We start from the raw sequence: 16645 nt of genomic DNA, 5'->3' as shown, positions 1-16645 counted from the left end.
GTGAAGGAGAATGAGGGGAGATTTGATAGAGGTTTATAAGGTTATGAGGGGTACAGACAGAGTAAATGTGAGTAGGTTCTTTCCATTTAGATTAGGAGAGATAAATACATGGCTATAGGGTGAAAGGGGAAAGGTTTAGGGGGGATATTAGGGAGAACTTCTTCACAGAGAGTGGTGGGAGTATGGAATGAGCTGCCATCTGATGTGGTAAATGAGGGCTCACTCTTAAGCTTCAAGGATAAATTGGATTGATGCGTGGATGGGTGAGATCTGGAGGGTTATGGAATGGGTGCAGGTCAGTGGGATGAGCAGAACAATGTTTCAGCACAGACCAGAAGGGATGAAAGGCCTGTTTTTTTGTGCTGTAGTGTTCTATGGTTCTACCTTATTCAATAGCATTTCACTTATTGGACAAATGACCACCCATGTATTTAGAATATAGTGTTGTAAGTATTTTTTAAATCAAATATTCAAGTGAATACATCTGCACTTTGCTTCTTCATCTTCCTTTCTTGCTCCTTATTCCCCTCCTTTCTTCCAGGAATAACTCTGCAAAGCGTTGAGGGGTGGCACAATTAGTTGAGCTGCTGCCCCACAGGGACTGAGGCCCTTGGCTGCTCTCCCTGAGACTGTGGGCACTCTGGTTCCCTCACACATCCCAAAGAGGTGCAGATAGTCGATTACTTGATTGTTAGAATATGCCTCTACTGTGTAGGGTACCTGGGGGAATTTTGATAGGAGTTGATGAGAATGTGGAGAGAGTAAAAAAAAATAGGATGAATATAGTGTAAATGGGTAGTTGATTGTGAGTGTGGACTCAGTATGACTTCATACTCTATACCACTCTTGTCATGAAGCTTCCAGGATGATTTTTCAATGTGCAAAACTCATCTTCTAATCAGAGTACAATATTGATATGGTATCATGTAACTGCTAGCCCAGTGGTTCTCAACCTTTTTCTTTCCACTCACATACCTCTTTACATATTCCCTATGCCATCGGTGCTCTGTGATTAGTAAGGCATTGCTTAAGGTGAGATGTGGGTGGAAAGAAAAAGTTTGAAAGCCACTGTTTCAATTGTCCCTCATTAACTCGTTATGTGCACGGTTTCAGAACTCCAAAGGAAATGGGCCAATGTCAATTTTTCTCAAGCAAAATATTTCAGTAACAATTAAGTTTAGAGCAGTGATTCTCAACCTTCCCTTCCCATTCACATACCACCTTAAGCAATCCCTTACCAATCACAGAGCACTGATGGCAGAGGGAATACTTAAAGTGGGATGTGAGTGGAAAGAAAAAGATTTGAGAACCACTGTCTAGCCACAACATGCTTCCCCAACAAAACAGCAAATTTTAGAGATTTGACCCATTATTCAATCAGATTCAGATTTATTGTCATAGTACATACATGACATCACATACAACCCTGAGATTCCTTTTCCCTGAAGGTGCGGCAGAGTTCCCACTAATTGGTAGTGCAAAAAATAAACTGTACACAATGTAAACATGGAAACAAAAATCTGTAAATCGATATTTCTAACTCAAATTTCTTATTCCTTTTGCATTTTTTTCTCTGATTTAGGTGACATTTGTAAACATGCGAGAAATATCAATGTTAGTTACAACATGAGTATTTAAAATCAAGTTCATCTTCAAAATAGCAGGCACAGTAAAGCCAGTTAACAGTTATGTTTCGAGACCAGAATTTATTTTGCTAAGGTACCAGCAAAACTGAGGATACTCCTCAATATCTTGTAGGAATCTTTGACCAAGCTGCATCACTCTACTCTTTTCTCTGTGAAAACGGCCCCTCATTTTTAGCCTTCATTTTAATAAAAGAATCTTTTCCCCCATTCATTCATAGTCCATGAAACATTCCAGAACAATTTGCACAAGTGCCAGCAAGTTTGGAATCCTGATGCAAGTGTGGAAGTCCTGATATTATATTTACAATACAGTAGAACCTGATTCCAGCAATTGAAACCTGTTACAACAAATTAATCGACAAACCTTGCACATTTTTTGGATAGTGGCAGAGGGAAGAGGCCATGGGCTGGGTGGTGGGGGTCTTTGAGGATAGAGGCTGCTTTTTTAAGATACGGCCTCATGTAGATATCCTCGATGGAGTGAAGTCTGGTGCCTATGATGTCGCAGGACAAGTTAACACCCCTCTGGAGTTTATTCTTGATCTGAGAGTTGGCGCCTCCATACCAGGCAGTGATGCTCTTCATGGTTCACCTGTAGAAGTTTACAAGTGTCCATGAACGTTCTCAAACACCTCACAAAGTATAGCCACTGGCGAGCCTTCTTTGTGATTGAATCAACATGGAATTTACAGGACGGACCCTCGGAGATGTTGACACCCAGGAATTTGAAATTCTTGACCCTCTCCACTACTGAGCCCTTGATGAGGACTGGGTTGTGTTCCCCTAACTTCCTCCTGAAGTCCACAATCATCTCCTTGGTTTGCTGACGTTGAGCGCAAGTACCAGAATGATGCTGTTCCATAACTATCTTTAAATTCATGGCATTATTGTCACTGGACACAAAGTGTTCCCCTGCACACACTTCAATCACCTGTTTTATCTCGTTCCCTAACAGGAGATCCAATAATGCATTCTCCAGTTGGGAAATATAAATATATTGATTTAGTAAACTTTCTTGAAGACAGCTGACAAACTCTTAAGCCAAACCCATCCAGCCCTTTTAAAGTATGTGAGATATAGTCAATATGTGGAAACACATTGCTAGAGAAACTCTGGAGGTCAATGTTATGGACTTTAACTATTCTGTTTTTTGACTGAGGACCGGACTGAATTTACTGCTGGGGATTTGACAGCTGTAGTAGTGCTGGGCTACCACTGGGAAATTTTGACAGCTCTCAAAGCACAGGAACCACATGCTAGAAGTCCGTGGCCTCACAGGAGAGTGATCCTGCAGCTGCTAAACTCTCCACCGATGGGGAGAGCAGGAGGCAGCGTTGGGCAGTTTAAAAAGCCCAGCACACTAGTTTTGAGAGAGGTTAGTCAGTGGAGTGTGCGGGACTGACCAGTGCATCACTCGTTTCCTTCCAATCCTTGCATTTCACAGAGGACTCTGTGCCAGAAGGGCACTTGTGAACCCTAAGGAGGGCTTTGGAGGGTCACCAAACCACTTAAGATAAGGTGTCTGAAGAAGAGGACCCGCATGCCCGAAGGGCACTTGCGAATCCTAAAGTAGGCTTTGGAGGCGTGAACCTCATATAGTGACCAGGAGATTATTGTGGAAATTCCTGGATAAAGGAAGTGAGGGGCGGTGGTAACCCCATTCGAAGCCCAAGGCAGTCTTGTGTTCCCCTGATAGACTTGACATGACTGACGTGGAGGTTTGGGTTTTTTTTTGATTTTTGGTGATTTTTGGGGGCATTTCAGCCTGGACTATAATGGTCTGGGGTTTTTTTTTCTACATGTGCTGTATAATAGTCTGTTGTTGATATAAAGTTACCATTAAGGCTGGTGTTCAGGTGTTATTGAGTTAATTCTATTAATGTTAGTTTGGTTAATAAATTTTGTGTTAAACTTAACTCATTTGTTTTGTGCGCCTCCTAATTGCCGCTGGGGAGTGTAACAGTCATTCAGTACTAAAAAGGCCCGAAACATTGAATATAATTGCTATATAAAGGATCCTTTTTGACCTGCTGAGTTTCTCCAACATTGATTTTTTCACTACAACCACAGTGTCTGCAGACTTTTGTGTTTTACTTTCTCAATATGTGGAAAATTAACCCTTGGGACTCCAGCCATTTTAACCTTTCATAGTATATACCGTATTGTGCACTGGGTCCATGGGTAAACCTTCACAGTATGAACACCAATACGAACAAGCTGGTGATTGATTATAAAACTAGTCCCAGAACACCGGGAAATGGCATTTGTTAGAAGTCCTTAAAAACCTGAACACAACATTCAAAGGGTTAAAATCACCTACAATTAAAAGTTTTATGTTTTCTGAGTTGTCTGTAACTCTTTGCAGATTTGGTCCTCCAATTCTCACTGACTATTGGATGGTCTATTAATACAATCCCATTAATCTGGTCATACCTTCCCATTCTTCAGTTCCACACATACTGCACTCTTTGCTCTGGCACACTGATGGCCTTTCCCCCTGAAAATCTAGTTTAAACACTTGGATATCCAAAGAAAAGAATGTTTAAAGATGAAGGCTGAAACCTGGCAGAGGGCTGCACTTCCAAGATGTAGATTATTTAAAACTAGGCAGCCAGAAGGGGTGTACCACTCTCTCAACAAGATTTTTCAAATCCATGGGCACGACAGGCAAACATCTCCTTGCGTCGATATCTTGAGTGCGCTCAGACCGGGTAAGTTCACTGGCTCAGCTACTTGCTGGAGGATTTGGTCTACCTGCCCCTTAAGAAAACAGATATGCCCAGTGCAGTGGGATTCATCTTCCATCCACTTTTTCCCCCAAGTCCACCAACGATATGCAACTGTGTTATTTTTTTTCTCTTAAAATTTAGAGCTGACTGAGTCAGGCTGAGTGAAGAAAATCCTTGCTACAGTATTGAATACTTGTACAAAGACCAACATTTGCATGTTCCAGTGACCTTGAAGTTGGCAATTGTATTCACAGATTTGGGTGAAAGGAAAGAAAAATCACAATGAGGCAGATGGTATTCTGATTCCAAAAAAAACTATCAGTATTTCTGTGGCCGTAGCACCTAAATTAACTTTAAGAGTATAAGAAAGTGTTTATTCAGATTTAAGTAGAGACACATGTCCTAAAATGAATGAATACATCACTGGTTTGATAATGGGCAGAACGCTGCTGAAGATAAACAAACAGTTCAGTGGAGCAGTCAGAGAGGCAGTAAGGCATCCAGGACGGGAGGTAAGCACATTTCTCACTTTCTGATAAGTTGCTTTGGTCTAGTAATTGCCAAACTTCCAAGGAAGGAAGAGAGTGTAAGTGACAAAAATTCTCCAGAGCATCATGGCTAATTACAACATTCCAGAAAATATCTGAAAAGACTATTCATTATCATTATCTGCCAGGATACTGAACCACACAATCTAAAGAGTTTAACACTAAAAAGAAAATGACTGAATGCATCAGAGTCTGAACACGTAACCACTATTTGTTCAAAGTAATAATTCAGCTCTGCATTTAATGGTGATCGAGTCTTACAGTATATTTCAATGCAGCCCAATATTACTTTCTCTCCACCAAACAAATGATGTCTTACCTTGGTGGCCATTGAGTGCGAAGCCCCTGCCTCAAGCAAAATGGAAGCCACATCTTCCTGCCCCTCCCTGGCAGAAATGTGTAATGGGGTGTAGCCATTCGTGGTGCATGCGTCAGGGAAAGCCATGTGTTGCAGTAGCAGCTGCACAATTTCTGTTTTCCCCAGCCTGGAGGCAATGTGCAAAGGAGTTTGATTTTCCTGGGGAAATACCGCAAAAACAAAATTGACGTTTCTACACTGCACCTTTATGTACAAGAATTTAAACAAACATCATTGTGTTGAGCAATGATAAAAAGCAGATTTATAGAATTCTTCAGTCAGTAAATAGAAATGTTAAGAAATTGCTTTTTATGAAGACCTTGCAGCTTGAAATCACTCTATCTCATCCATGTGGCTGAATTTTTAAAAAAATCAAAACCCATGTATCAAATTATTTATTTAATTCAAGCCTTAAAAAAACATTTGAGGTAAAGGGAGTTAAGGACCTCTGTACAATTACGACCTCTAAAGAGGTTGTGCTGGGCAAACTCATGGCTCTAAAAGTAGTATGTCTATTGGTTATGATGGCATGCATCCCAGGGTACTGAAGGAAATGGTGGAAGTGCAGCAGGTACGTTCCTGTACTTTGCCGAAATTCTCTGGACAGGTCGTGTTTGATTAGAAGAAAGCAAATGGAACTCTGGTGTCTTAAAAAAAACTGAGGTAGACAAAGTTAAGTATCTATTGTCCAGTTAGCTAAACATCTGTAATTGAGAAAATGATTGAAGCTCTTATTCAGGAAGACATAGCAAGAAGGGCAGGTCATGGTGAATTAAGAAAGGAGTTCATTGAGGATACTTTGAGCACAGTGGATAAAGGGAAGCCAGTGGATGTGGTATATTTTAATTTCCAGCAGGTGGTCAATAAATTGCTGACTAAAATGTGCCTGTTTAAGATCAGAAAGTCCAGAGTTGTTGGTAATATATTGGCATGGATAGAGAATTGGTTAGCCAAGAGAAAATAAATGGTGTTTCTCAATAACAATGAGTAGTTATTGGAGTGCCACAGGGATCGGTGCTGGGCCCACTAAATACAAAAATGATTTGGACAAGAGGACAAGGTAAAGTGTATCCAAGCGTGCTGATGGCACAAAATTGAGTGGAAAAGCAAATTGTGTGGAGGACACAGAGGGTCTGCAGAGAGATATAGATAGGTAAGAGAGAGGGCAAAGATCTGACAGATGGAGTACAACATTGGTAAATGTGAGATCATTCAGTTTAGAAAGAAATATCAAAGATAACACCATTATTTAAACGTCAAAAAATTGCACTGTGCAGAAAGACCAGATATATTAATACAAGTACATTAATCTCAAAAAGTTAGTTTGTAGGTGGAGCAAGTAAAAAGAGACAAAGACATCAGGCTTCATTCCTAGAAGATATGGGTTTAAGAGTGGCTATGTGTGTGTGGGGGGGAGGGTTGTTCTGCTGCACCTGCATGGGGTACTGGTGGGGCCACACCTGGAGTACGGTGTGCAGTTCTGGTCTCTTTACTTGCGAAAGGATATACTCAATTTGGAGGTGGTGCAGAGGAGGTTCACCAGGTTGATCCCAGAAATGAAGAGGTTTTTAGGAGAGAATGAGTCGCCTGGGTCTGCAGTCATTGAAGTTTCGAAGGATGAGGGGGTTAACCATATAAAATTATGAAAGAAATTGATATGAGAGACATAGAGAGGTTATTTCCACTGGTAGGCGAGACTCAAATGTGGGGACAGCCTCAAGATTTGGGTGAGTAGATTTAAGACCGAGGGAGGAGAATTGCTCCTTCCAGACAGTAGTGAATCTATGAGACCACCTCACTGAATGCATTCAAGACACAGATAGATCTTTAATGAAAATGGGAATTAAGAATTATGGGGATTCAGCGGGTGAGTGGAACTGAGTTCATAGGCATAATCTTATGTGAAACATTAATTGAATAGCAGAGGAGGCCTATGAATCAGATACACTACTCCTGCTCCTAGTTCTTATATTCTTATGTCAAAGATCACATTAATATTTCAATGAGTGAAAAATCCGGCAAGGCATCAGCTGGAAGCTTCCATGTCAAGCTTTTACTGTTACCTTTTGGCTTTTTCAAAATCTGACCTTCATCTCTTGAAAGATCAACTCGAGTCAGATGTATCCCATTTTCTCGATGAAATATTTTACAGCAAATGGGAGATTGTCAATTGAGTTTCCTTTCTTAACACCCTTGGCCAGGTTACTGATCAACACCAAAAGGGGATTAATATTTTCACAGTCGAGACTCTCCCACTGAACAATGGGAGAGAGAAGAAAATCAGAGACAGCCACAAATGGATTTCTGAAAAATTGCTTGTCAAGATGACATTTTCTCTTTGGCTCAGGACCCATAATCACAAAAATAATGTGCAACTTTGAGCTGCATGAATGAAACTGTCCGAGTTTTTTGTTGCCAAAGAGTAAAAGAGACATTCTCTGGATTACTCACTAAATTAGCCAATTGTATACTCTGCCGTCTCTTTCATTTGCAGAATCTGGATTTTCACTTTTGTCTTAACCTCCACTCTATGTAGTGATTTTCATATAAATTATAGCATAGCTTGCCACAAAATTTGAAAGTAGAGCACCTGTCATTGCTAAATGCAATTTATGAAAATCACAAAGAAATATGATTCTAGGACAAAACAGAAATATTTCAAATTAATGTCTTTCTTTGTCATCGAAGCAGCACTTTGAGGTGTCGGGCCCTTATCAACCCCACCCAGTTAGTAGTGCTTTTTTTTCAAAGAACTGAAACAACATAATATGTGACACATGTATCATAAATTTTCTGCAATATTCAAGATCTATTTTACAAATCACATTGAAAAACTTGGTCAAGTGAAAAGTCTGCCATGTGCCTATTTTGATTTTGTCTTCGTAATTAACATCCTGTTAAATTATGCCAGCTATCCTGATTAATCAGTTAACGAGATCTGAATTCTGGACTTCAATAAAAAATAATTTTAATAATTTATCATCTTCTTCATCCTAACATCTGTGCCACATTCCAGTTTTGCCCCCAAATTCTGGGAGGGGGATGGGTGAATGGTTGCCCACTATGTGAATAAATTGCTTTCTTGATGAACTTTCAGAGGCTTAAATCACCTCAGAATTTAACACCAGTGCATCGAAAGTCGTGCCATTAAACTTAGCTTTACAGTCATGCATTGATTAATGTCCACGATACATTCTGTGAAATATGACATTATGTGATTTGGACATTGTGCAAACACCATATTATATATTTATTAAAGCTATATAGTATCCTGTATTGACTAAAAAGCCAAGATACTGTACATACAGTACAGTATTTCATGAGATACATGTGTTGCGTGCAGGGAGCTGTCACGTTCACTACGTCAGGTTACATCTGTTGCGTCCCATTTTCTGATCAGGATTTCTGAACCCTTTTATAACTTTATGGGACCACGATGTATATGCAGTCGGATGTTGCCCGAAGTGACATTAAGTGGCATATGACTGTATTCCTAAGACCAATAGCAAAACCAGTAAAGGCATTATCAGACAACATATCAGGATTCCTACCCTGGCTTTTGCATCCACCTGGGCCCCATTGCGTAACAAGCAGCGCACCACTTCCACCTGTCCTGCTCTTGCAGCCATGTGCAGTGCTGTTTCTCCACGCTGCAGAAAGGAAAATAACTCATGAATGGATGGAGCAAAAACACTTGTAGATACAGCAAAGAATGTAGGCTCTGTAAAACTAACCATCATGTGTAGAAATTATTAGTTGCTTTTGTTTTAATCACAATCATTGAGAAAGTATACTTTATTTAATTGGGATATCTGGGGTAAATCAAGAAATTGTTAAATTCAGAAAATTTCAGATCAAATGAAATGTGCTTTTGTCGGTACAGATTGAGGGCTGGATATTTACCAGGCCGGCCATCAATAGCAAGGTGATGGGACGGGGCCGGGAGGAAGGTTGGTGAGAAAGCCACAAGACCAAATTCTCTCACCTGAGAAAGCCATGAGGAGGGAAAGGAGGAGCAGTAGTCTTTATGCTTGAAGAACAAGTTGGGGAGCTCATGATGAGCTATGACTTGGGACTGGCGAATTTAGTGAACCAACTGCTGTACATCTCTGACAACATGGAGGGGGGATTGTTTCTAATGGAGTGGATCTTGGTTGGGGCTGTAAAAAGCTGAGGAGAATTACATATTCATGGTCCTCAAATAGTGTTGTGAAGACACTTATCTTCCTTCAGCTCTTCTTCACCCCATCCCCCTCTCTCATCTGCACCTCCAAGGCTCACTGCAAATGCCTGCTTTCCTAACCCTGAAAAAAACACCACCTGGAGTAAAAGTCTGAAATGCAAGTTAAATCAGAAGTGTTAAAACATGTGAGCTGCCCTATTTCTACTATTATCAAACCAGGAATCAGCTTTGCAATGTATGTGTGTGTGTTTATTTTCCCTTCTTCGAACGATCCAATCCCACACACATTTCACAAGAATACATGAAAATAAAAGTAGGTCACCAGGCCCTTCTAGCCTGCCTGTTTATTCGATATGTTTATGGGTGATCAAATCTGGCCTCCACTCCTGAACCAGTTCCCCATAACCCTCAAATCTTCAATTTTTCAAATATGTTTCTTTCGCCATTGAAACGTTTCTATGATATGGCCTCCACCATCCTCAGGACAGAACATTCCAAAGATTCACTACCCTCTGAGAGAAGAAGTTTGCACATAACTCAGTTGGAAATGATGGTCCCCTTATTTTGTAGCTATGTCATCCTCAGGTTTACGGTAGTATCAACAATTACACAATTAAATGGTGTGCAAACAAAATCACAATGAACCTAAATGTGCACTGCGGTTTACAAACATTGCGGAAGGCAGAAAGGGACTGATAACTGTTGAAGGTTTCTGCTGCTGTCTTTACCCAAGATGTGCTTGTCAAATAAGTACTCTGCCATGTCTTTTTCAAGAACACCCATAAGTTGGTCATATGGTCTCCCAGGAGCTTCATAGACTTGATATTCATCCAAGTCATGGATCTCCAAAAAGTCACAAAGATGGGAATCATTCATACAACTCTTCCCCAACACCAAACAGCATAATCTTATAAGGGATAGTGCAGTCTTATTAGGGATTGTTGGCATGACTTTATAAAGGGCAAGGTCGTGCCCCAAATTGAGATTTTTGAGGAGGTGACAAAACATATTATTGAGAGTAGTAGATGTTTTCAAGGTTCCTCATGGTCGGCTCATCCAGAATGTCATAAGGCATTAGATCCATGCAAACTTGGCTGCAGGGAGGGAGTAGATGGAGCGTATTCTGACTGGAGGTCAGAACTAGTGGTTTTCTGCAGCGATTTGTTCTCGGTTCTTTTTGATCTTTATAAATGGAAGTTAAGTGGTAGACAAGGTTTGCAAATGATTGGAGACATGGATAGTGTGGAGGGTTGTCAGAGGCTACAATGGTGCAGAGTTGGGCAGAGAAGTGGCAAATGGAGATCAATCTGGAAAAGTATGAAGTGATATACTTTGAAAGATAAATCTCAATGCTGGAGTATCAGTTAATGGCAGAATTCTCAGCAATGTGGAGGAACAGAGGGATCTTGGGGGGTCCCTCAAAATTGCTGCACAAGTTGATAGAGAGGTTAAGGCCTTCATCAGTCGGGGGGAGGGTGGTTGAGTCAAGAACTGTGAGGTAAGGTTGCATCTCTAAAAGCTTTGGTGGGACCACATTTTGAATATTGTGTTTGATTCCCGTCACCTCGTTACAAGAAGGATGTGGAAGCTTTAGAGAGTGTGGAGAGGAGATTTACCAGAATGCTGCCTGGATTAGAACATGCGTCTTATGAAGAAAGATGGAGCAAATTAAGGCTTTTCTCTTTGGAGCAAATTAAGGCTTTTCTCTTTGGAGCAAAGGAGGGTGAAAGATGACTTAACAAACATGTACAAGATTATGAAGAGCAAGGATAGAGTGGAGAAGCCAGTAATTTTTCCTGTGTGGCAATGGTAAATACCAGAGGACATCGGTTTAAGTTGAGTGGAGGAGAGCTCAAGGGAAATATCTGAGGTAGGTTATTTTAGACAGAGGGTGATGGGTTGCTGGAACACATTGCCAGGGATGATGATTGAGATGAATACAATTGGGACATTATCTTAAACAGGCACAATATAAGAATAATAGGGTGTTTTGGACTGTGAATGAAGAGAGGGTTGATTGTGTCAACACAACCATGTGGCCCAAATGAAGGCCTTTCACAGCCTGTGCTGCTCTGCTTTATATTCTATCTCGCCTTGTTCATGACTTCTCCGCTGATAAAAACATCTCAACATCTGCCCTCTCTTGCCCCTGTAAGATGTTGTATGCTTGAATAAGCTCAGCCCTCATTCTTCTCATTTCTAGGAAAACTGTTGGCATTGCTTAACAAAATGATACTCTCGTCCAAAGAATTAGCTCAATAAATCTCATTCAGACTGCAAAGCCACTGTATCTTTTCTTTAGTTAAGAGGACCAACATCTATGAGTAACCTCATTCGCATCCCGTATAATGCCAACAAAACCTGCCTGTTCTTAAATCTAACCTCTGCAACAAAAAGGAATGTGGAATAATGTTTTGGCAGTGGACTATCCTTTCCTAATATACTCATGTATTCTGCTGTTCCCAGTCAACGAACCCAAATTTCAGCTCTACATGGCTCTAGTCCTTTATAGGAAGCTTCAACCCTGTCACTTTCAACTTTTGTAGTAAACTCTATTTTCCACCATTCACTTTTATTGTTTTCTTTGGATGTACATTCAAAGAGTGCTACAGGGCAGGGAGACCTTGAGTTTCAGGTACCATAGCACTTTACAGATGGTAGCACCGGTAGACCATGATGGGGGGGGAAGAGGGGAGTGGGGGTGGAGTTAAAATATGGAAGGGATTTGAGGGGACAGTCTTTACTCAGATTGACTCAGAGGGTGGTTGGCATACAGAACGAGCTGACAAAATGGTGGAGACAGGTACATTAGCTTCCTTTCAGAAACACTTGGATAACGACATGGGTGAGTACTGATTGGAGGAGTATGAGCCGAATGTGGGCAAAGTGGGGCAAAAGCAGGAGGGATTGTTGTTGTGCCTGGATGTGCTGAGCCCATAGGCCTGTTTCCATGCTGTAAGTCCCTATATCACAAAGCTTGTGAAGTAAGAACATTAGAATGAAAGTGGGCAAAAAGGAGTCACAGAAATTTTGGAGGGGATTTGTTCATCTCCAACCTCTTGCCTTTGTGCAACCAGAGTTCAAGCTTCTTCTGCTTTGCAACAAAACAGTTATTTACAGAATCAGTTGTGCTTTCCTTTACTTGAACAGTAGCTGTTCTTTGAAGATTGTGATTGGTCACTTGTTGAAGAGTGTGCTCAAAGTTATTCATCACGTCAGTTATAGTTTGTTCGTTTTTTCATGTTCAGATCACACCACATTCAATATTAGCAGACAGTAGAAATATTCCTGCAATCCATGTTATAGACTTAGTGATAAACCCATAAGCCAGCTGCCTGCAATGCCATGGTTGTGCCAGGTTTTGGAATATGAAGACAGATGAAACTCTCACAGTGCATTGACATCATTTATCAGTGGTAAGAAATTTTGTAAATTATTCATCAAAAGCTCTAAAAATAAATTGTGGCATTTGTTACTACCAGAGTTCCAAAACTTCAGCAGTGGGCTCTTTTATATAAAGCAGTTGTTTCACAAACAGTGGGCATTTTCATGCAATAGTAGCATCCTTTCTCCCAGGAAGAACTTTGAAAGGACCACTTCACACACTCCTTCAGCTACTGAATAATCATTGCATGCTACGATGGGGTGGGGTGGTGACAATCTTCCTGGGGAGCAATGAAATGTGAATGAAGAGATTGCATCCACTGGAGACTGCATCCAGAAACAAACTGCAGGAGGAACGCAGCAAGTGAAGCAGTATCCGTGAGGGGAGAGGGAATACTGACATTTCAAATCGAGACTCTGCAGGAGAACTAAAAGTTTAGAAAATTAGAAATGGGAACATACGCAATAGGAGCAGTGGTAGGCCAGAAGGTCTGTATCATGGTTGATCTGACGATAGCCTCATCTCCACCTGCCTGCCTTTCCCCCATCACCCTTAATTCCCCTGTTATGTAAAAATCTATCCAACTTGTCTTACATATGTTTCTGCTAAGGTCTCCTCCACTGCTTCAATGGGCAGTGAATTCCACAGATTCACCACCCTCTTGGAAAATCAGTTCCTCCTCATCTCTGTCCTAAGTCTACTACCCTGAATCTTGAGGCTATGTCCTGCTGTTCTGGTCTCCCTCACCAATGGAAACAACTATTTCTTATCTATACCTTTCACAATTTTATACGTTTCTATATCCCATCTTGTTCTTCTATCTTCCCGTGAGGTCAGTCCCAGACGACTCAAACTCTCCTCTCCTCATCTCTGGAATTAACCAGGTGAACCTCCTCTGTGCCACCTCCAAAGCCAGTACATCCTTCCTCAAATCAGGAGGCCAGAACTACATGCAGTACTTCAGATGCAGCCTCACTAGTACCAAGCACAGTTGCAGCATAACCTTCCTGCTCCTAAATTCAATCCCCATAGTAATGAAGGCCAACATTCCATTGGCCTTCTTGACAGCCTGCTGCACCTGCAAACCAACCTTTTCCAATTCATGCACGAGCACTCCCAAGTCCTTCTGCAAGGCAGCTTGCTGCAATCACTTACCATTTAAATAATAATCTGATCTTCCTTTTTTCTTCCAAAGTGGATAACCTCGCATTTACCAAGATTGTACTCCATCTGCCAGACCCTCACCCACTCATTTAACCTATCTATATCTCTGCAAACTCTCCATATCCTCTGCACAATTTGCTTTTCCATTCAATTTTAGTGTCATCAGCAAATTTAGTGTCCCCTCTTCCAGATTGTTTATGGAAGTGGGATAAGCCATTATAAAGAGAACAGGGTTAGGGTGAATCAGGGGCCAGGAGGTGATAGCTAGACTGAAAAGGAATGAAGGATGATGGAACCAGGAGGAAGGAGAGGTGTAATTGGGAGTCAAAGGCAAGTGGGTGAAAGATGGAAGCAAAGAAATAGAGAGAAAATTTGCAGATGGATTGAGGTGAGGAGAGGGAAAAACGATGGGGTGGCCCACAAGGTAAAACTCTTAAGTTGGGTCGACAAAATTTTGATGACATTAACTTGCAAAGACTGATAATGAGAGGCTGTTTGCAGGTAAACCATGAGGCAAGTGCTCTGCTTTTAAAAGTGAGAATGGGAGAAATCAGATCTATCATGTTGCTTTTACTGTGAAGGGAATGCTGCCAGGTGAAGGACATTGAGGCACTGGACAGGAAACAGCACAGTTAAACCCCTGTTATCCGGAATTCAAGCCACTGCCAAAATAATATCTTGGAAAATAAATAAATAAAAAATACAGAAGTTTAAAATTGGTGCACTTTGCAGTTTTCCAACCACACAACACACAATCATATGCAACTGGAAAATTCACTTATCCAGCATGTACCAATCACAAAGGTGGCAGATATCAGGGATTTCACTGTAGTTGATAATTGTCAGGCATCGGCAGTTGGGATCAATCTAATCCCTTCAGGAGTATAAGAGATATAGATGTATACTTCAGAAGAAATCAGGATGCAAGGTACAGAAAAGTTCACAAATATATTTAAGGGCAAAGGGTAACTAGGGAGACACTGAAGCCCTTAAAGATCAGTGTGGTTGCCCATGTGTGAAGCGTCAGGAGATGAGCAAGGCCTTAAATGAATACTTCTATTATTTACTCTGGAGAAGGTCATGGAAGCTATGGAATTCAGTGGCGCTATAGAACATTGTATAAGCTTGGAAAGAAATTGATTCAGCTCAAGAGAATGCAGGAAAGATTTGTAAGGATGTTGGCATAACTGGAGGGCTTGAATCACAAGGACAGACTGAATCAGCTGGGATTATTTGCCCTGGAGTGCATGTGACCATTTAAAGGTTTATACAATCATCCCTTTCTTTCTTCTGGAGTAGGGAAGTCGGAAACCAGAGGCCATAGATTTATGGTGAGAGGGGCTAGAAGTCAAGGGAATTTCAGGGGCCACTTTTATTTTTAAAGGGTGGCAGATATGTGGAATGTGCTTCTGGAGGAAGTGGTGGAGGTGAGGACATTTAAGACATTTGGGGAAAAAAGAACATTCAGAAAGATACATGTATAGGGAAGGTTTACATGGATATGGGTTAATTGCAAGCATTTAGAACTCACTTCAATAGGCAATATGGCCAACATGGACAAATTGGACCAAAGATACTTTTTCCCAAGCTGTATAACCCCATATCAGAAGGGGGTGGGAGAACATGGAGAAAACACATATTCCACCTGGGTAGCATCCTGCCCAATTGAACATTTCCGATTTTAGGTAAACTTTAACTTCTGAGGCAAGATTTGCAAGAGTGAGATTGGCTATGAGTTTAACTTTGAGAGCAATGCAGGTTCATGTTTATCTGGTACAGGAAGTTTTCATGTGCCTACAATGGACTCAAAATCAAGGTAACCTTTGATTTAAGAGAACTAAGGAATTCTGCATACAGCCTCTCTGCTGAAAATGTCTGTCTATCTCTGTTGTTAAAATGACACAGGCATAAACAGGAATCTTTCTGTCCTTACTTTTTCTCAAATATCTTCAACTTTTTCACCCATTGTTCATTTGGTGAAATTTAGACTACTCTCTTCGATAGAGTTGGATCTCAGATTGAGTCAAATTATTGAGGTTTGATTTTAGAGCTCATGACCTCAAGAAAGAGAAGTCAGACTTTTTAAGTAAAACTCAATATTAACCCCTTCGGTGTTATCAAACGCTGGGCCTTCTGTCTCCATCATGCCTCAGACAAATGAGGCTGATGATGCAGCCAGAAACAAATTGTGGAACGCAAAACCTGCAGAAGCCTTTCCGAGGGAACACAACATTATTGCACCAAAAATCAAATTGGTGGCTCGTGCCGAACTTGCTAATACGTTATGTCAACAGATTGTTGTCCATCCAATTACTTTTTGGATCTTGTGTGGACACATTTCCAAGCCTTAGATAGGTTCAAGATGTGATGAGATATTTCTGTATTATTTGTAAAGCTTGTATTGATCAATACAATATCATGTTTGCATAAAAGTGCAGTCCTTCTCTGTGCAACAGGGATTCCTAATCAGACACGAGCGAAACTCTTTTGGTTTCTTGGACTAGTTGTACGATAATTAGAAAACCAACAGTGAACTAAGAAAATAGTTTGGTTATTGCAGGGCAGAGGGACAAAGGAAAGCTTCAATCAGCTGTATCAATTGCCTATGTGCTTTCAGCTTCTAATATTATGG

At 40.9% G+C, this 16645-nt stretch overlaps 1 protein-coding gene across 7 annotated transcripts in view; it reads right to left on the bottom strand.

The window, feature by feature from the left end:
• Positions 1–16645, bottom strand: part of LOC138758165 (ankyrin-2-like) — a 355676-nt gene that overhangs the window by 239956 nt on the left and 99075 nt on the right. For all 7 annotated transcript variants that reach the window (XM_069926699.1, XM_069926701.1, XM_069926700.1 and 4 more), the window contains 2 exons: positions 8833–8931; positions 5243–5440 (listed from right to left, as the gene is read on the bottom strand). In XM_069926699.1, coding sequence (XP_069782800.1) covers positions 5243–5440; positions 8833–8931 — 297 coding nt within the window. The remainder of the gene's footprint in view (positions 1–5242; positions 5441–8832; positions 8932–16645) is intronic.

The sequence above is a fragment of the Narcine bancroftii genome, chromosome 3, assembly GCF_036971445.1.
Source record: "Narcine bancroftii isolate sNarBan1 chromosome 3, sNarBan1.hap1, whole genome shotgun sequence".
NCBI lineage: Eukaryota > Metazoa > Chordata > Chondrichthyes > Torpediniformes > Narcinidae > Narcine > Narcine bancroftii.
This window is presented reverse-complemented; position numbering and strand designations above follow the sequence as displayed.